A 21212-nucleotide genomic window follows, 5' to 3' on the forward strand; every position below is an offset into this window, starting at 1 on the left:
GAAGATGAAGAAGAAAAAACTATCAATTAAAATATTTTCATGCACAGGGATTCATATATTAAAAAAGAAACAATATAATTGCAAATATATAGTATTGCCTCACCAGGTCTAATACAATGTTTGAGCCCAAATGTTAATCGAGATTTTTTGGACAAGAAATGTTGAAGTTACACTTAATTTGTATTTTGGTAAAGTAATCGACCACCTGTCCTATGGAAGAAATATAGGGGGGAAAAGGTAATTTGGCAAGCTTTCTTACTATTGACATCAGATGATTAGCTTGAACTTTTCCGTTTGCAGCATGTACATTTTCGTTTCGTTTCGTTTCGTTTCGTTTGTCTTTTACTAATAAAACATGGGGAAGCGTGCCACGGTTTCACTCGGGGAAAACGACAAGAAGTGGGCGTATTTTACCTGGTTAGAATTAGAATGCAAATAGCACCTTTGTACTACTGCACTTCTACATACTCACAAAGAAGAGTAGTGTTAGGGGCACACCCACAACCATACCCTCTACCACACATTCTCTCCCTCTATAGTGCATTAGGCCTCACATCAATTTTTTTTAAAAAAATTGATGTGGGGCCCAATGCACTATAGAGGGAGAGAATGTGTGGTAGAGGGTGTGGTTAGGGGTGTGCCCCTAACATTTCTACACAAAGAAAACATACAAAGTACAACGTACTTGTTTGGTCACTAGCATCCCATTGAATTTCATGCAGCGTACTGTCTACTTGGAGAATTACAGATTTCTCTTAACAAAATTGCATCTTTGCCTTGGCATTATCAAAACATGTTGGACAATAAATTTTGATGGCTTGAGCTCTCACCCTCAACTTTACCCTTGTTATCCTCCACAATTTCCTCTTCCACAAGAGATGGAATGCTCTGCTCATTCCTGAAAAAATCACTAGGATCAACTCTTCCTTTTACCTTTGCCAACCTCTCAAAATTACCCTTAAAATACCTCTCCCCCCAAATCTTGGCATTTGAATATCTACTACTCAGACTACCCTCATCAATATTACTTCCTAAATCAAGATCCCTGAAGTTAACATATGAAGCTCTAGGATTCTTAGAAACATAAGGACCCATCTCGTTATAGAGCCTACAAATCCAATCCATGTGCTTTCTTGTTTCTTCTTCGCTTCTGTCAATCCAATCCACATAATAATTGACATTGTACAAATACCCAGCCCTATAAGCAAATGGAGTCTCAGATTCTGAGATTTCGCTCATTTTTCCGCCAAAAGGTTCCAAGATCAATTTCCCTGCGCCTTCATCCAAAAACCTGGGCCAAACACTTCTCCAGGAAGATTCAGGGATGGGTTCAGTCACAAAGTCTGATTTACCATTAGGGCCTGTTCGTTTGTTTTCTAAAAACCAAGAAATGGAAATGGAAATGGTGAAAATCTCAAAACTCACCATTTCCTCCATTTCCATCCCTAAAACTCACCCACAACATCCAATAAAATATTATTTTCATCCAACAACTCATCCACATCATCTAATAAAATATGATTTTTATCTAACCACTCATCCATCACATCTAATAAAATATTATTTTTATCTAACAACTCATCCATCACATCTAATAAAATATTATTTTCATCCAAACATCACTCAACTCATCTCTTCTCATCATTTCAAATCACTCACATCATCCAATAAAATATTATAACAATTCACCTCATCTCATTAACATTTCATTTCTTCATTTTCATCCCAAAAAGTTATAAAAACACTTTTCTTAATCTTTCTTCACATCACCCAATAATACAATGACAACTCATCTCATCTCATTTCATTTCTTATTTTTAAGAATGAACCGAACAAAAGAAAACAAGAAACTACAGGAAATAGGTTTCTTATAATTCATTTCCTTATTTTTTTTCGCCAACCGAACACTCCAAAACTAGTTTTCTTAAAAAATCACAAACATCATCCAATAATAAGGTGACAACTAACATCATTTCAATTTTATTTCTTTGATTTCCTTCTTTTTTAGCCAACCAAACACTCCAAAAACAATTCTTCATTTTAATAGTTTTCCATTTCTTTGATTTCCCTCTTTTTTTTAGGCAAACGAACAGGCCCTTAAAAGACTCCTAAGGTTTCCCTCTATCCAATAAAACCTCTAAAGGCTCCCCCATTGCTCATCCTAGCAAAATACACAACAAACTCTGTTAGGCGCAGAGTCACACCCACCGCCGCGGAAGCGATATCACCTGATAGAAAGTCCTGACTTTTGTTATCACAAAAACACAAGTCAACCTCTATATTCTTGTTTCTCAAAGGAAACTAGAATAGATAGTGAAATTCTTGTTTCTCAAAGAAAACTAGAATATAAAGTAAAATATTTTAACAAAGTAAAATATGCACTCTTCCTCTCATCAATTCTAGGACTGAAATGTCGAGGGAAACTACAAGCAATAGCCAACACCTAGAAAACAATAAAGACATGATATTTACGTGGTTCGGCAAAATTGCCTATGTCCACGGGAGGGGTGAGGGGAGATTCCACTATGAGGAGAACACCGACGACTTGTACAATCCACAAGCTCGTCTAAAAGAAAAGAGATCTGATTTTTACCCAAAATAAATTGACCTCTCTTTTGTAAATCTCTCTTATTCTCTCCTCAAGATATCAGATCTAAGCCTCCTAAAAAACTCCTGAAAAGAGGCCGACTAACCCTCTATTTATCTCTCCGAAAAACAGCTACAAAAACACAATTTTTCTCGGCGTTTTCGTTCCCCGCACAATGAAACCCTAGAGATCAACATATATTTATAGGATAGTTGATCTCGGGTGGGCCCCCACGCTCCGGCCTCTGCTGCTGTTTTGATTTTTGCGTGAATGGCTAAGGCTTTTCATCTCACGCGGAAAAGGAGCTCACACGAAAAGGCTAAGGCACGTGGGTGGCCCCCACTCACAATTCTTCACCTCGTACATCATTTGATAAACCTTAAATTATGGACGAACACCAGAAGAACATCACAAACATCACCAGAGAGATCTCCATTGGTCAAACCAGGCCAAACCAGCTGCGCCACTTTACCGCGGCTACCTACATACCCTCCACCAGGATCAAACTAACCGTAGTTCTACTATTGTTCTCCATCATAGTCTCCACCTCACCCCATCACCGCCCCGAAGGGCCATGCCCTCTTGGGCAAATCAACATGGGCTGATATGAAGCAAGTCCAAGCAATGCTTAAACTTGCTACCTGTAACTATCTTGGTCAACATGTCTGTTGGATTCTCATTCGTGTACACCTTCATGAGAGAAATATTATATTCCTATGACGTCCTGCACAAAATGATATCTGACATCGATATGCTTGGTACGAGCATGATGAACTTGATTCTTCACCAAGTGAATCGTACTTTGACTGTCACACCATAAGTTCACGTTCTCCTGCTCAATCACCAAATCATCTAGAAGACCCCACAACCATAATGCTCCCTTCACTCCCTCCGTCATGGCCATGTACTCGGTCTCTGTAGTAGAAAGTGTCACTGTAGCCTGCAACATCGATCACCAACTAACTGGAGCTTCATGTATCCTGAATACATAACCAGTAGTAGATCGCCGTCTATCTAGATCGCCTGGATAACCAGAGTCAACAAATCCATCAATTTGACACGTATCTCCACCAAAACACAGACTAGTATCCGCAGTACCCTTTAAGTACCTCAGGACCCATTTCACCGCTTCTCAGTGCGCCTTTTCCGGATTCGCCATGAACCTGCTGACCACACTAATCGCCTGTGAAATATCTGGGCGTGTACACACCATGACGTACATCAAACTCCCAACTGCACTAGCATAAGGAACACGCTCTATGTGTGCCTTATCTTCCGCTGTAGTGGGAGATTGTTTACCTGAAAACCTAACATGTGGAGCCAATGGAGTCACCACCGACTTTATATTTTGCATCATGAACCTTGCGATCACCCGTTCTATGTAGCCCTTCTGACTCAAGAACAATCGTTTATTCGTCCGCTCTCTCCTAATCTCCAAACCTAGTATTTTCCTTGCAGCGCCATATCCTTCACCTCAAACTCTTTACCAAGTTAAGATTTTAGTCTATCTATCTTCACCCTACTCTTAGAAGCAATAAGCATGTCATCCACATACAAAAGAAGATAGATATAATCATCTCCACGAAGCTTCCGAATGTAAGCACAGCAATCATAATTGTTTCAGGAAAACCCATGCTTCAGTATGAATGAGTCAAATCGCTTGTACCACTGCCGAGGAGATTACTTCAGTCCATAGAGTGACTTCCTCAAGCGATATACATGATGCTCCTTATCCTTAATCTTATAACCCTCAGGTTGATGCATATGTTGATCTCTTCCTCCAAGTCTCCGTGCAAGAAAGTCATTTTAACATCGAGTTGTTCCAGCTCAAGATCACCATGAGTAACAATACTCAATAGCACCCGAATAGAAGTGTGTTTTACTATCGGAGAAAATATCTTATTGTAATCCACACCCTCTCTTTTTGCAAATCCTTTAGCTACTAGTCTCACCTTGTACCTTGTACCACCGAGCTCTGAAGGATCTTCCTTTCTTTTATACACTTACTTACAACCAATAGCTTTTCTTCCTACGGGTAATGGGACCACCTCCCATGTTTGGTTCTTCTGAAGAGATTTCATCTCCTCTTCTATCGCAGCCAACCAACTCTCACTATCTTTATCCCGAATAGCTTTCTTAAAGGAGACCGGCTCATCTTCCTCCACCGAGAGTGCGTATTCCACCAAATTAACCTGCCCATAGTTCTTCAAGGGTTGATCAGCCCCCATCTTCAGTACTTGCTTGTATGCTCGCCTTGGTCTAGTGGAAGCTAAACTATCCTCGAGTTGCTGCTGTTATAATGCTTGTGTATTTTCTTGCTGAACCTCCTCCTGCTCAAGCTCATCATCTACCAGATTTCCCACTTGAACATGACTAGAACCTGGTTGGTCCTTAGGTTCTATCTTAATAACCTGGGACTTGGTAGTCCCAACAGTCCCAACACCATTATCCTTGGGCGCCTTAGCAATCATGGATTTCTCATTAAAGGTAACGTCCATGCTAATCACGAACTTCGAATCTTCTATACACCAAAGGCGGTAGCCTTTTACGTCCTTTGCATACCCTAAGAATATCACCTTCTTGGCCCTCATTAACATGATAGTAGGTAGTACATCTGAAAATTCTGAGCCTCTCATAATCTGCATGTTCCCCTGACCACACCCTATAGGGTGTATCACCATCTAGTGTAGAATGTGGAGAACGATTCACAATGTAACATATTGTAGCCACTGCTTCTGCCCATTATTCATTGCCCAATCTAGCATAAGATCGCATACTCATTGCCTTATCTTGCAATGTTCGGTTCAGTCTCTCCGCAACCCCGTTCTGCTATGGTGTTGATCTGACTGTCTAGTGTCGAACAATGCCCTCTTAATCACAAAACTCCTTGAAAGCACCATCTGTATACTCTGTAAGTGTCTTCAATTTCTTACAAGTCATGTTCTCAATCATTACTTTCCACTTCTTGAATGTCTCCAATACCTCATTCTTATGGTTAAGAAAATAAATCCAAGCATATCTCGAATGATCATCTATGAACGAGACAAAATACCTGGAACCACCCTTGGAAGTTGTCTGAGCTGAACCCCAAACATCCGTGTGCACATAATCTAGTATACCTCTACTCTTGTGATTGCTTTTTAAGAACTGGACTCTGTGCACCTTTTCATACACACAATCATCACAAAAATCCATACAAGGTTTCTTTAGATTTTTCAGCAAACCCTCTTTACCAAGCAGATCCAGACCCTTCTCTGACATGTGCCCAAGCTGCCTATGCCATAACCGTATGTGCTCACATGGGTCTCCACTATTTCCTTTGGTTCTAACCATTACATTTCCTATCACCGTCGTACCCGAGAGGGTATATAAATTACCGTGACGAACACCCTGCATCACTGTTAGAGAACCTCAAACAATCTTCTTTACTCTGTTCTCTGTAGCAATCCTATAACCACCGGAGTCCAATGCACCCACTGAGACAAGATTCTTCCACAAGTCGGGAACGTGCCGCACGTCCGTTAGGGTTCTAACCACTCCATCATACATCTTGATTTATATATCACCGAGCCCCATCATTTTACAAGCATGGTTATTCCCCATCAATACAGTTTCACCATCAATGCTTCTATAGGTAGTAAACCACTTCCTATTTGGACACATGTGGTAAGAGTAACATGAATCAAGTATCTACTTACCGGAGATATCTTCGCAACCCGTAACAACATAGCATTCTTTATCGCTCCCTTCCTCTGAAGCATAGCTCACTTCTTCCTTACCTTCTCTCCTCTCAGTCTTGTTGTTGTTGTTCTTCCCACCTACTCTCTTGTTTGGACAGTCGACCTTAAAATGCCCAACTTCACCGTATTTGAAGCATGCTCTTCCCGCAAGATGTCTCGATTTAGATCTAGACTTTCCTCCCTTACTTTTTTCCTCGCTCATTACTCCTTCCTCTAGCAAACAATCCTTACGTTTGTTCTTTGTTACCACCAGTAGTCATGTTATTGGTTGTAATCTTCCGAAGATTATCTGCTACAAGTGTTGTTCTAGTCTCATCCATCGTCAAATTGTCTCCCATAAGCATCAGTCTTTGCACCAGGTTCTCATAAGACTTTTACAGAGATAGAAGTAGTAGAAGCGCCTGATCCTCGTCTTCTACAATCACATCGATGTCCTTCAAATATGATATTATCCTATCAAACTTGTTGATGTATTCCCGAATTGATGATCCATCCTCCATCTTGCAAGTATACAATTTACATTTTAAATAGATCTGGTTCGTTAGACTCTTCGTCATAAAGATGCTTTCTAACTTCTACCACACGCCTACAGCCGTTTCCTTTCCATCTACCAAGAAAGCTATATCTCTTTCAAGGCAAAGGATAATCGACGCCCGTACTTTAAGATCCAACTCCTCCTAATCCTCATCAGACATATCATCGTGCTTCTTCTCTTTTCCCGTCAAAGCTTTGTGCAATTTCTGCGAAATCAATAAGTTCTTCATCTGCATCCTCCAATAAGAAAAATTATTCTTCCTATTGAATTTTTTAATCTCGTACTTTCCCACTTTAACCATTTTACTGGTAGACGCCATTATCCGCTTGTATTAATAAACTGCCTCTCTCGGGAATTCAAACACCTTATGTTCACTACACAAAATCATGCACCACCTCAGATAAGAAATTCTACCACCTCCAATCTGAATAAAATCTCTTATACCAATTGTTGGGCGCAGAGTCATGCCCACCGCCGCGAAAGCGATATCACCTGAGAGAAAGTCCTAACTTTTGTTATCATAAAAACACAAGTCAACATCTATATTCTTGTTTCTCAAAGGAAACTAGAATAGATAGTGAAATTATTGTTTCTCAAAGGAAACTAGAATAGAAAGTAAAATATTTCAACAAAGTAAAATATGCACTCTTTCTCTCATCAGTTCTAGGACTGAAATGTCGAGGAAAACTACAAACAATAGCCAACACCCATAAAACAATAAAGACATGAGATTTACGTGGTTCAGAAAAATTGCCTATGCCACGGGAGGGGTGAGGGGAGATTCTACTATGAGGAGAACACCGACGACTTGTACAATCCACAAGCTCGTCTAAAAAAAGAGATCTGATTTTTACCCAAAAGAAATTGACCTCTCTTTTGTAAATCTCTCTTATTCTCTCCTCAAGATCTCAGATCTAAGCCTCCTAAAAACTCCTAAAAAGAGGCCGACTAACCCTCTATTTATCTCTCTCAAAAACAGCCGCAAAAACATAAATTTTTCTCTGCGTTTTTGTTCCCCGCACAATGAAAGCCTAGATATCAACATATTTATAGGATAGTTGATCTCAGATAGTTGATCTCGGATGGGTTCTGTAGTCGACCGGCCAAACCCTGTAAGGGTTTTTAGTCTTAGTCGTTGGATCCGGTCGACCACGTGTGGTGATTCGGTTCTGCAGTTAAGTTTGGTTTTCTAACCCGTTTTATTCTGAGTTGATATATAATCATAATCCTAATTAATTAAGGTTAAGAAAGGATGTTTTGAGCAGTCTTTGAGAGGGGATTATTACATCCAATTATAGAAGAGTTGTGGGAGATCTAGAGGCTTTGTTTTAGGGTTTATTTGGTGAGATTTATCCCTATTTGTATTCTCTTGATTTCTAATAGTAAGAACTTTCCCCTTCTTACCCCGTTGATGTAGGTAACTTGCTGAATTACATAAAATTCATTTGTCTTGTTATGGTATTGTGTTTGGCTTATTGGTTGTGATTTATCTCATTCTTGTTCATGTGGTTTCGAGCTTCCGCCGCGCACAACAAGTGATATCAGAGCTTCAGGTTTGGCTTGAGGCTTGTTCGAAGGATTCGATAAAGAATTCCTATTTAAAGAGTTAGATCGATAATATAAGAGAAGCAAGCACATCAGGTTAGTCTCTTACGAAGGCGATACAGAGTCTGAGCATCAATAACACGAAGATTGATGTTCTGAAGTTCGACGGTAAGATTAATTTTAGTTTGTGGAGGTGTCAGGTGATGGACACGTTGGATACACAGAATTTGGAGGAGACTCTTGAGTTACAAGAGAAACCCGCTGATATGTAGGATAAGGTTTGGAAGAAAATGAATAGTATGGCTTGTGGAGTTATTCGGTCATACTTTACGCCGGATCTTATTTATAACATGATGAACGAGACGTCGACGAAGAGAATGTGGGAAATACTCAATAAGAAGTATCTTACGAAGAGCATTGAGAATCGGTTTTACTTGAAGAAGAGGTTTTACCAGTTCAAGATGAAGAAGGGAGTTTCCATTAGGGAGCATGTAAACAATTTCACAAAGCTACTTTCAGATATGACCAATGTAGACATCACGGTTGAGGATGAAGACAATGCGATGCTACTTTTGTGTTCGTTGCCCGAGGATAATTATGGTACGTTTGTTCTTACTATGATCAATGGAAGAGCTACTGTTTGCTACAAGGAGGTGACCTCATATTTAGTGAATTATGAGTTGAGTAAGAGTGGTGGTGAACCCTCCGAGAAGGTATCGGGAGATGCATTAGCAGTTCGAGGTCGTAGTCCAAACCGTCGCCAAGTCAACCGCTCAAAATTGAAGAATAGAGGTGCCTATAAGAGTGTTGGTAGAAATCAATGTTGTTTTTATAATAAAGAGAGATATTGGAAGATTGACCAAAGTTGAAGGACAAAGCCAGGAAGAATAAGGGGAAACTTGTACAAGCTTCAGAAGTGAATGTTACAAAAGATGTTGGCAAACATTCAGATTCAGATTCTTTGGGCTATTCATGCCCTGCACTACCGTCGGTTTGTTATGCCGACTCCACAGAGTGGATGTTGAATTCGGGAGCCTGATGCGGCATAAACATGTACCAAAAAGGTTGCAAGTGCACAACCGTGTCAAGTTATAGTATTTAAGATATCGATCCCACGAGGAAAGTGTTTTGTAGGAGAAAATATAAAATTGGTTCTTATTTTATGTGCGTGACAAATAGGAGTGATGAGTAAATGTGATTGTGAAGAGATTTAAAGAGTAAAAGTGGTGTGTAAATAGGTACAAAGTGTAAGTGAGAGTGGATGTAAAAGAGAATGAGTATGATCAATAAGGTGAGAAGGAAAAATGAATAAAATCAAGAAACAAATAAAAAATCAAGAATGAAGAACAAAATTCTAGAATAAAAGAAAATGCAAGAAATTAAAGATGGTGGATTCAATTATAGATATGGGTAATCTAAAATTGAACCCACTTCTTAGAAAAGGGCGATTTCCTAGAGGGTTCTAGCCTAAAGGCGAATCAAACAAAATAAAAATAAACAAAAAGAAAAACTAAACCCAAGAGGGTTCTAGCCTCAAGGTGAATAGTACAAGAAATTAAAATCTAACTACAAAATAAATTGTAAAATCTAAACTATAAAATAAATTGTAAAAAGAAAATAAATCTACTCTATAAGTATGAAAATAAATCTAATCTATGAGCATGAAATAAATCTAAGGCAAGAGGGTTCTAGCCTCTTGGCTATTTAACAAGAAAATAAAATCTAACTACAAGCATAGAAATAAATCTAAACTAATAAGCAATAAAAGAGAAAAAGAAAAGAAATGCAAACCTTTAAATAATTCTCCATCTTCATCTTTATATTTATCATCCAACAAAGAGAAGAAGAGAAAAATTTAAAGTGGTGAAAAAATTATTATTATTATTAATTGTAACAAAAGTTACAATTTTGGAAGACATTCTCAATTAAGCGTAGCTCTCCTCTCCAAAAGGAGTTACAAAAATGTTCACACCCTTAACCCCTCACTCTCTACCCCTATTTATAGTAATCTTCAATAAATATGAGCCATTTGATTTGTCTTGAGCCCCAAGCAACAATCTCCACCTTTGAATTTACTTTTTGTTCTTCTCTAGCCCAACATAGGAAGCCCATATGATTCATTTGTTTTTCAAAAGAAAATCATAATCCAATTACTCAAGTCCGGTCCATGAAGTTTTGATTTTCCTGTGCAGCAATTCCGGCCCATTAAGTTCTCATTTGATTTTCAAAATAACAAGCTACGGCCCATTAAGTTCTCAGCAGTAGCATGTCCGGCCATTTGCATTTCTAAATTAAATTCTCAAGCCTGCAGCACTTCAAGTCCAAGACCGGCCTCCTATAGATTTCATTTGATTTTAAAAATCAACTCTGCACTAAATGATTTTCGGAATCAACCTGTAGCAAATCAAGGTCCGGCCTATTGATGAAGACAATTTTCTTATGAAATCCAAGCCAACAAGTCCGGCCCAATGGATTATTTGCACACAATGATCTTCATTTCCAAAGCAAATCCGGCCAAATCAATTATTCATTTGATTTTCACAAGAATAAATGAAAATCCGGCCCATCCAAGTCCATTTCATTTGATTAAAATCTTAAGCCCATGTCCAGTCCTCTTTCATTGATTTTCAAAATCAATTCAGCAGCCCATGTGATTTTCAACTGCAATCAAGTCTCCATTTCGTAATCTTTTGCATAAAAGCCCAATTCATTTCACTCTTTGCATTCAAGTCCATTCTAATTCTTTGGGCCTTTTAAAATTCAATTATTTGAATTTCTCTTATTTCTTCATTACTCAAGGGCCTTTGTTGAGAGATGGGATTTTTGAGATTTATTCTTTATTAACCTGTAATTAAAAATAAAAGCAATTATTAGTGGTATATTTATTCATATAAAATAGATAATAAGGGTATAACATTGTAATAAAAATATAATTATCAAATACCCCCATACCTAAACTTTTGCTAGTCCTCTAGCAAAGAAAGAAAAAGAAAAATCCTAACTCACTTTCGCAGGAATCGCGGTTGTATTTAGCGCATACAACAAGCCTTTAAACCCCTAGGTTACCCTAGTGGACGAGTTGTAGTCTCGTGAGGGTTTGCAGTGAATATACCCACAAAATTCGGTCAACTTGCCAAATTAAAGAAGTCAGTAAATAACTAAATTCACTTGATAACTTTTAGATAATCTAATTGGAGCCAGTTATCACTCAAGAAAACATTTTTATATATAACTCTAAGGTATATTTTTAAGAAAATCTTCTCATTGTAGCAATACAAAACCAAGCCAAACTTAGAAATTTAATTTAAAAGTTTTGAAAAGAACATGCTAACTCTTTGTTTTAAATAATTTTCAAGTTACTTGATTTAAAATATTTTCCAAGACCATATATACAACCGTAAAACATTTATTAATTTTTTTTAACTCTTTCATCATTGGTGATTTTTTTTCTACTTTAACGGGCTTTCTAAGTGACCTTTTAACGAGTTTTGGGTCAATGGATCCCAACCTAATTGGGCTTAGGTCATTAAGTATGGAAATACTCATTGGGCTTAATTACTCGGTCAGCTTAGGCTTTATAAGATAGAATCACCTAGAATTCAAGAGTATTATTTTTTTTCTTTTTGGTGCCTATTTTTCGCACTCTTCTTTTGTAATTTTTTTTTGTATATGTATATATTTTGAAAATATGTAAGTCAAGACACTTTGAAAAAATTATTTTTAACTCTAAGTTAAGCATGCAAAAATTTTATTATTTTAAATAAAAATCCAAGTTAAGGCTTAAGTAAAGTATGCTACTTTGAAAATCATTTCTTAAGAAATTTATTTAGAGTTATAAGTTAAGGCTTAAGTAAAGTATGCTACTTTGAAAATCATTTCTTAAGAAATTTATTTAGAGTTATCATGAAAGGTGAACTTAAGTAAATAACTAACTAGGGATTAGAAAATTTTAAATTTATCAAATAAATCAATTATTACATAACTCTATCAATTTGGCAAGTGACGATATTTTTTTTAAGAAAAGGGAAAAAACAAAAATGTAACTAAAAATATAAAATAAAGAGAAAAAATAACTAATTCCTACCCCCATACCCAAATTTTGCATTGTCCTCAATGCAAACTCTATGATGCATAAAGTAAAGCAGATAAGAAGTGAAGCACTTACATTTGGTTGACTGATAAAAATCTGCAATTACCTTTGGTCTGAGGAGGATGAAATCAAAAATTTATTTTTTTTTTCTTTTCTCTTTTTTCTCTTTTTTCTTTTTTTTCTTTTTTTCTTTTTTTTTAACAAGTGAACAAGAAACTCTCAAATAAGAGAAGAATAAATTCTTTTTATTATTCTGAAATAAACAAAATAAACAATGTAGAATGAAATATTCAACATGAAGAGTTTCTGTTCTACATTGAATCCTACCTTACTGTTAAAAATTCTTCCCCGGATTTTAAACAAATTCAGAATGATATAATTAATAATGTGAATTTCCAAGCATTTCGGGGTGTTCAGTAATTCATGCAACAAGGTAAGGTAGGTATTATTGGTGTCATGCATTTTGTATTTCTTAATGAACTTAGACTCTTGTACTGTGAAGTTTTGTTTTCTAACAACCAATTCTTCTGTGAAGTTCTGAAAATTTGGTTGTTGATTATTCTCCAAGAATCTAAGTTCATCAAGAAAGAGTTCTTCAAAATTTAATTCAAAGCAGCACATGTTTAACATGGTTTTATTATTCTCAAGGACCTGATCTGCTTCTTCTAAAAACTCTAACTCTTCATCAAAAATTTCCTCAAAACTTACAAAACTCAAATCAGACTCTTCTTCTTCTTCTTCTGATCTTTCCTGAATGTAGTTTATTTCTAGAGGCTGATTATTTGGTTGGTCCCCTGGATTAAAAATGTTAAGATCAGCAGTCAAATTCCCAAAAGACAGCTTCATTTGACCAGTTCTACAGTTAATGAGAGCATTAGAAGTGGCTAAGAACGGTCGTCCTAAGATGGCAGGTGTCTATCCTTTGGGATTGGAAATAGGCTGTGTTTCCAAGACTACAAAATCTACTAGAAAAAAATCTCCAACCTTAATCAGAACATCCTCTAACTCACCCATAGGGACCTTGACAGATCTATCAGCTAATTGTAAGGTGCATTTGGTTGGGTTCAGTATACCTAGACCCAATTACTGATAGACTGAATAAGAAAGCAAATCGACACTGGCCCCTAAGTCTAAAAGCGCCTTATCAATGTGAGTATTACCAATGATACATGAAATGATGGGGGAACCTGGATCTTTACGTTTCAAAGGTATGGGAATTGACAGCATTTCACTAATATTGGCGGCTAAAAAGACTTTTTTTGGAACATTTATTCTCCTCTTCTTAGTGCATAATTCTTTTAAAAATTTAGCATAAGATGGAATTTGTTCAATTACATCTAAGAGAGGAATGTTGACCTTAACCTGCTTGAATGTCTCTAGGATTTTCTCCTCCTGAGGAGAGTGTTTCCTAGACCTGAGTCTATCTGGAAAGGGAGCAACCGGTCTAAATCTATCAAAAGCAGGCTCAGGTTCGGGTTCAGGTTCTTGGTCATCTGAGGGGAGTGATTGTTGAATAGATTCATCAGAAGGAGAAGGAGAAGGAATTTGTACAGGATCAAGAGTTTGACTTGGCGGAGTTCTCACTTGATTATCGACCTGTCTACCTGACCGAAGTGAATGGATTGCATTCACTTGAGCTTCATAGGATGAACTGCATCCTGTGTTATTAGGGTTGACCACGGGTTGACTTGGAAATTTTCCTTTCTCTCTTTCACTCACGGCACTAGCTAGTTGACCAAGTTGGGATTCTAATCTAGCTATAGCTTGAGTGTTGGAGTTGAGCATTTGTCCGGTTGATTGCATGAAGGAATTTAACGTGCTAGACGTTTGAGTCAACATATTCGTGGTTTGAGTAGATGCCTTAATTATGGTTTCTAAACCCCTTTCCAATACATTGAGACGTTTATCCTGATCTGGATTGTGAGGAGTCTGAATTACAGCTTGATGAAGAGGAGACTGATTTTGATATGGCAGATTGGGTTGTTAAAATTATGAATGAGAATTGAACGGAACTGCGTTTCCCCTAGGAAAATATTGGGTCGAAGTGGGAGTGAAGTGTTGAGTTCCGGGAGAATTTCCTTGATTCCATGCAAAGTTGGGATGATTTCTCCAACCTGAATTGTAGGTTGGAGAAAATGAATCATTTCTAGGGTGCTGGAATGCAGCGTTCATCTATTCTAATGCGTTATTGTTTCCTAGGAGAGGGCATTCCTCTGAAACGTGGGTAGAAGACTGACAATTATGACATCCTAAGATAGAAACATGATTGATTTGAGCTGGAGCTCATTCCTTAATTTCTAAAGCTTCTAACGTTCGCAGAATTGTCGCCATCTTTGCTTCAGAAGCAATGTTTGACTCTAAGGAAAGACCACAAGACTTAGATTGGGGAACTGATGAAACACTATCATCGCACTATTCCCATTACATTATTTTTTCAGAAAGACTCTCTAAACACTCACAAGCTTCATCAGCATTTTTCCTCATAAAATCCCCGTGGCACATTGATTCTAAGAAAGTTTTTACAGAATAATCTAATTCCTCATAAATTATTTGGCACAATCGCTATTTTTCTAAACCGTGATGAGGACATTGGATGAGAAGATCTTTAAATCGGTCAAAATACTTCCAAAAAGGTTCTCCCGGGATAATTTTAAAGTTTTGGATGTTGTTCCTAAGCTTTACCGAATTGTGATAAATTCTTCCCAAGTAGTGATGGAATTTGTTGGTAAGCTGTACAGCCATTTTTTAGCTTTATCCTTAAGAGCAAATGGAATAAATCTAAGCTTAATCGCATCTTCGGTTAATTCTCTCATTTTAATCATAATACACACTTCCTCAAAATCCGAAATAAAAATATATGCATCTTTTGTTTCATTACCAAGGAATTTGGGAAGCATGTTTATGTATTGCGGTCTAAGCTCAAAATTTATTCCATTTGTTTTGGGTAGCGCTTTACGCAACCCCTAAACCTTTCCTTAGACACCAACTATTCTAAGAAAACTTAAACCGTTCACTTAAGGATTTCTTGTTCCTTATTGAGCTCGAATCCTTAGGGGCCAACGTCTAATAAGTTTTAGAAGGCTTGGGTTTGTGAAGTGAGGAATTAGTGATTTGTGGGCTAAGGAAAGGGTGATGAAATCCCTTACCTTATCTGGATTGGGGTTTTGCCCTTAAGAATGTTTTAAGTGTGTGCCAAATCAAGTGCAACAATCACTTTGGTGAATTCCTACATTATATGAAATACAACCCTAGAAATTAAAAGCGACTAAAAAGGATGATAAAAAGAAAATCTTTTTTTTTAATTATGGTCAACAACAATCAAATGTAAGAAGGGAGGAAATTGTTTGAGTTTATTATCTTGTTAGAATATGTCAAAGTGGAGGATGAATTTTATTATGGTTAACAAAAAAAAAATCCTTTCTTTTTTTTTAAGTCCTAATTGTCTCTAAATGTGAAGAAGTAGCTAAAGGGTGGAATTAAAAACTAGAAAGATGACTTACCCGAAAGTAAATCTTCAAATCCTAGCTCTCCAATCCGCGATCTTCAAGCTCCAAACGTTTCCTTCACAAAAAACACACAAGTTAAAGAACCAAAATAATTAAAACCTACTTAAGCACCTTACCCGGCAACGGCGTCAAAAACTTGATGCGGCATAAACATGTACCAAAAAGGTTGCAAGTGCACAACCGTGTCAAGTTATAGTATTTAAGATATCGATCCCACGAGGAAAGTGTTTTGTAGGAGAAAATATAAAATTGGTTCTTATTTTGTGTGCGTGACAAATAGGAGTGATGAGTAAATGTGATTGTGAAGAGATTTAAAGAGTGAAAGTGGTGTGTAAGTAGGTACAAAGTGTAAGTGAGAGTGGATGTAAAAGAGAATGAGTATGATCAATAAGGTGAGAAGGAAAAATGAATAAAATCAAGAAACAAATAAAAAAATCAAGAATGAAGAACAAAATTTTAGAATAAAAAAAATACAAGAAATTAAAGATGACAGATTCAATTATAGATATGGGTAATCTAAAATTAAACCCACTTCTTAGAAAAAGGGCGATTCCCTAGAGAGTTCTAGCCTAAAGGCGAATCAAACAAAATAAAAATAAATAAAAAGAAAAACTAAACCCAATAGGGTTCTAGCCTCAAGGTGAATAGTGCAAGAAATTAAAATCTAACTACAAAATAAAGTACAAAATCTAAACTATAAAATAAATTGCAAAAAGAAAATAAATCTACTCTATAAGTATAAAAATAAATCTAATTTATGAGCATGAAATAAATCTAAGGCAAGAGGGTTCTAGCCTCTTGGCTATTTAACAAGAAAATAAAATCTAACTACAAGCATAGAAATAAATCTAAACTAATAAGCAATAAAAGAGAAAAAGAAAAGAAATCAAACCTTCAAATAATTCTCCATCTTCATTTTCATCTTCATCATCCAACAAAGAGAAGAAGAGAAAAATTTAAAGTGGTGAAAAAATTATTATTATTAATTGCAACAAAAGTTATAATTTTGGAAGACCTTCTCAATTAAGAGTAGCCCTCCTCTCCAAAAGGAGTTATAAAAATGTTCACACCCTTAACCCCTCACTCTCTATCCCTATTTATAGTAATCTTCAATGAATATGAGCCATTGGATTTATCTTGAGCCCCAAGCAACAATCTCTACCTTTGAATTTGCTTTTTGTTCTTCTCTAGCCCAACATAGGAAACCCATATGATTCATTTGATTTTCAAAAGAAAATCACAATCCAATTACTCAAGTCCGGTCCATGAAGTTTTGATTTTCCTGTGCAGCAATTCCGGCCCATTAAGTTCTCATTTGATTTTTAAAATAACAAGCTATGGCCCATTAAGTTCTCAGCAGTAGCATGTCCGGCCATTTGCATTTCTAAATTAAATTCTCAAGCCTGCATGGCCCATTAAGTTCTCAGCAGTAGCATGTCCGGCCATTTGCATTTCTAAATTAAATTCTCAAGCCTGCAGCACTTCAAGTCCAAGACCGGCCTCCTATAGATTTCATTTGATTTTAAAAATCAACTCTGCACTAAATGATTTTCGGAATCAACCTGCAGCAAATCATGGTCCGGCCTATTGATGAAGACAATTTTCTTGTGAAATCCAAGCCAACAAGTCTGGCCCAATGGATTATTTGCTCACAATGATCTTCATTTCCAAAGCAAATCCGGCCCAATCAATTATTCATTTGATTTTCACAAGAATAAATGAAAATCCGGCCCATCCAAGTCCATTTCATTTGATTAAAATCTTAAGCCCATGTCCAGTCATCTTTCATTGATTTTCAAAATCAATTCAGCAGCCCATGTGATTTTCAGCTGCAATCAAGTCTCCATTTAATAATCTTTTGCATAAAAGCCTAATTCATTTCACTCTTTGCATTCAAGTCCATTCTAATTCTTTGGGCCTTTTAAAATTCAATTATTCGAATTTCTCTTATTTCTTCATTACTCAAGGGCCTTTGTTGAGAGATGAGATTTTTGTGATTTATTCTTCATTAATATGTAATTAAAAATAAAATCAATTATTAGTGGTATATTTATTCATATAAAATAGATAACGATGGTATAACATTGTAATAAAAATGTAATTATCAGAGCCACATATCATATTTACCCGAGGAGAGACTGGTTCTCCAGCTTTGAGGAGCTGGTAAGAGGAGAAGTCATGTTTATGGTAATTACTATGTATGCCCTATTGGTGGTATTGGTTTAGTTCGGATCAGGATGCATGATGGTATGGTAAGAGAGTTGAAATAAGTGAGGTTCGTGCCGCAGTTGACGAAGAACATCATTTCTCTTGGTACTTTGGAGGCAGCTAGTTATCGAGTGACCTTAGAGGATGCTAACGTGAAGATCACGAAGGATTTTATGGTGGTGACGTGAGGAGTCAGGGAAACTTTCTATACTACTTGAAGGGTAAGACAGTTACAGGGGGTTTGGCAGCTTCTATCACTACAGAGGAGGACACTACCACTTTATGACACATGAGATTAGGACATACAGGTGATAAGTCCCTGCAATCATTGGCAAAATAGAGGCTATTGAAAGGTGCTAAAACCTACAAGATGGAGTTGTGTGAGCATTGTGTACTAGGGAAGAAGACTAGAGTGAAGTTTGTCACCGCTATTCACAACACCCAAAGTATATTGGATTACGTTCACACAGATGTTTGGGACCCTTCCAAGAACACATCACTTGGTGGTACCAACTATTTTATCATTTTTATTGATGACTATTCCAGGAGGAATTAGGTATACTCTATGAAGCATAAATATGAGGTCCTGGATATTTTTGTGAAGTAAAAAAAAAATGGAGCTGCAGACAAGTAGAAAGACAAAGACTCGATGTTCAGATAATGGTGAAAAGTATAAAAGTGATTCGTTTCTGTAGTTTTACCAGGATCACGACATCAGGCGATACTTTACAGTTCGAGAGACACCGCAATAGAACGGGGTGGCTAAGAGATTGAACCATACCTTACTAGAGAAGGTGCAATATATGATGATGCAGAGTGGATTGCCTAGATCCTTTTGGACCGATGCGTTGGTTTATGCGAGCCATCTCGTTAATAGGTTATCGTGCACTGTGATATAGGGGAAGACTTCTTTGGAGTGTTGGTTTGGTTTGATAGCTAGTGACTATGAGTCATTTTGGATATTTGGGTGTCCTGCTTATTATCATGTTAGTGATGGTAAATTGAATCCGATGGTGAGGAAGGAAGTCTTTGTGGGATTTAGAGATGGAGTTAAAGGCTTCAAATTATGGGATCCATAGGACAAGAAGATAGTTATTAGCATAGATGTTATATTTGATGAGGCGTACATGATGAGGCCTCAAGTTCCTCGGCAGGTGGAGGAAGACCAGATTCAAGAGATATCGTAGAAGGTGGAGGATGATGTGACTCTATCCACTCCAGATAGCATTGTATCCATTGAGGCTCCTACAAAGGTGACACTGAGAGGAGATGGGATGACAGCCAGGCATATAGAGGATATAGTGGATTGTGAGACTCAGAAGCAGTGTCATGTTCATGAGTCTATTGTAGCGAATAGACCTAAAAGGGTGATACATCGGCCAGCTAGGTATAATGATGTCATGGTCGCATATGTATTTTCAGTGGAGTTCGTTGATGACATGGTTCCATCCACATTCAGGGAGGTAGAGTCTAGCCCCGATTCGATCAGGTGGAGGGAAGCTATGGATGAGGAGATGCGGTCTCTTTAGAAGAATGACACTTGGAAACTTGCAAAGCTACCTAATGGTTATTGGTTGCAAGTGGGTATATGCGAAGAAGGAGGGATCTTCTATTGGGGACATTGGGTACAAATCCAGATTATTTGTTAAGGGATATGCACAGTTTGAGGGTGTTGATTACAACAAGGTATTTTTACTTGTTATGAAGCATTCATCGATTCGGATTTTATTAATATTGGTGGCACAGTTGGATTTGGATTTGGTCCAGATGGATGTTAAGATAGCCTTTCTACACAGAAATTTAGATGAGGAGATTTATATGATACAACCCTTGGGATTTAAAGTTGTAGGAAAGGAAGAATTGGTTTGCAAGCTAAAAAATCTCTTTATGGTTTGAAGTAATCGCCGCAACAGTGGTACAAGTGATTCGACAGCTTCATGATTGACCATGGGTACACGAGGAGCCCATATGACCCATGTGTTTATATGCACAAGCTATAGGATGATGAACATATATATTTGTTTTTATATGTTGACGATATGCTTATTACTTCTAGGAATTCTTCAGCTATTCGAAAGTTAAAAGAGGAGTTGTCATTCGAGTTCGAGATGAAGGATCATAGAGAAGCAAAGTAGATATTAGGTATGGAGATCGAGAGAGACAGGGTGAAGTTGAGATTGAAGCTTACACAAAGGACATACTTGGAGAAGATGTTGAAGAAATTCAGCTTTGATGGTAATGCAAAAACAGTTAGCACTCCATTGGCTCCCCACTTCAAGCTTTCAGCTAATATGTCACATGTTTCTATTGAGGAGAGAGATTATATGTCGAAGGTTCCATATATCAGTATAATGGGTAGCTTGATGTATATAATGGTGTGTACGAGGTCAGATTTGTCACAGGCCGTGAGTATGGTATTGAGGTACATGCACGACCCTGGGAAGGGTCATTGGGAGGCCATAAAGTGGATTCTATGGTATGTTAAAGGCACCATGGATGTTAGGTTGATTTTTTAGAAGAGTGAGAAGAATGAGCAAGATTGTATTGGTTACGTGGATTCAGACTATGTGGAGGATCTTGACAAGTGCCGGTCTACTTCAGGATATGTATTTACATTGGAAGGAGTATCGGTTTGTTGGAGATGTATACTTCAGTCTACAGTTGCTCTCTCTACTATAGAGACAGAGTATATGGCAGTAACTAAAGATGTTAAGGAGGCTTTGTGGTTACGTGGACTGTTGGAGGACTTGGGGATTGTACAGGAGACCTTTCGGGTATATTGTGATAGCATGTCGGCTATCTATTTGATGAAAAACTAGGTTTATCATACACGCACGAAGCACATTGATATCAGATTTCACTTTGTTCGTGACGTATTAAATGATGGAGATATCATATTGGAGAAGATCCATACGAAGGATAACCCTACGGATATGTTGACCAAAATTATTTCGGGTGTGAAATTTGGTCATTGTTTGAAGCTATTGAATATTCTTCAGTG

General features: G+C 37.2%; 1 protein-coding gene across 1 annotated transcript; it reads right to left on the reverse strand.

The window, feature by feature from the left end:
* Nucleotides 787-5232, reverse strand: LOC109846056 (berberine bridge enzyme-like 22). Its single transcript, XM_020415280.1, has 2 exons — nt 4968-5232; nt 787-1376 (listed from the first exon to the last, which is right to left on the reverse strand). Exons 1-2 carry the CDS (start codon nt 5230-5232, stop codon nt 787-789), a joined length of 855 nt encoding a protein of 284 aa, XP_020270869.1.

The sequence above is a fragment of the Asparagus officinalis genome, chromosome 6 (genome assembly GCF_001876935.1).
Source record: "Asparagus officinalis chromosome 6, Aspof.V1, whole genome shotgun sequence".
NCBI lineage: Eukaryota > Viridiplantae > Streptophyta > Magnoliopsida > Asparagales > Asparagaceae > Asparagus > Asparagus officinalis.

Coding starts and splice junctions, on each gene's coding strand:
- LOC109846056 (XM_020415280.1), bottom strand. CDS start 5,232: ATGCAGATTATGAGAGGCTCAGAATTTTCAGATGTACTACCTACTATC. Junction 1,377..4,967: donor AGAACCTAAGGACCAACCAG/GTTCTAGTCATG, acceptor CTTGGTTTTTAG/AAAACAAACGAACAGGCCCT.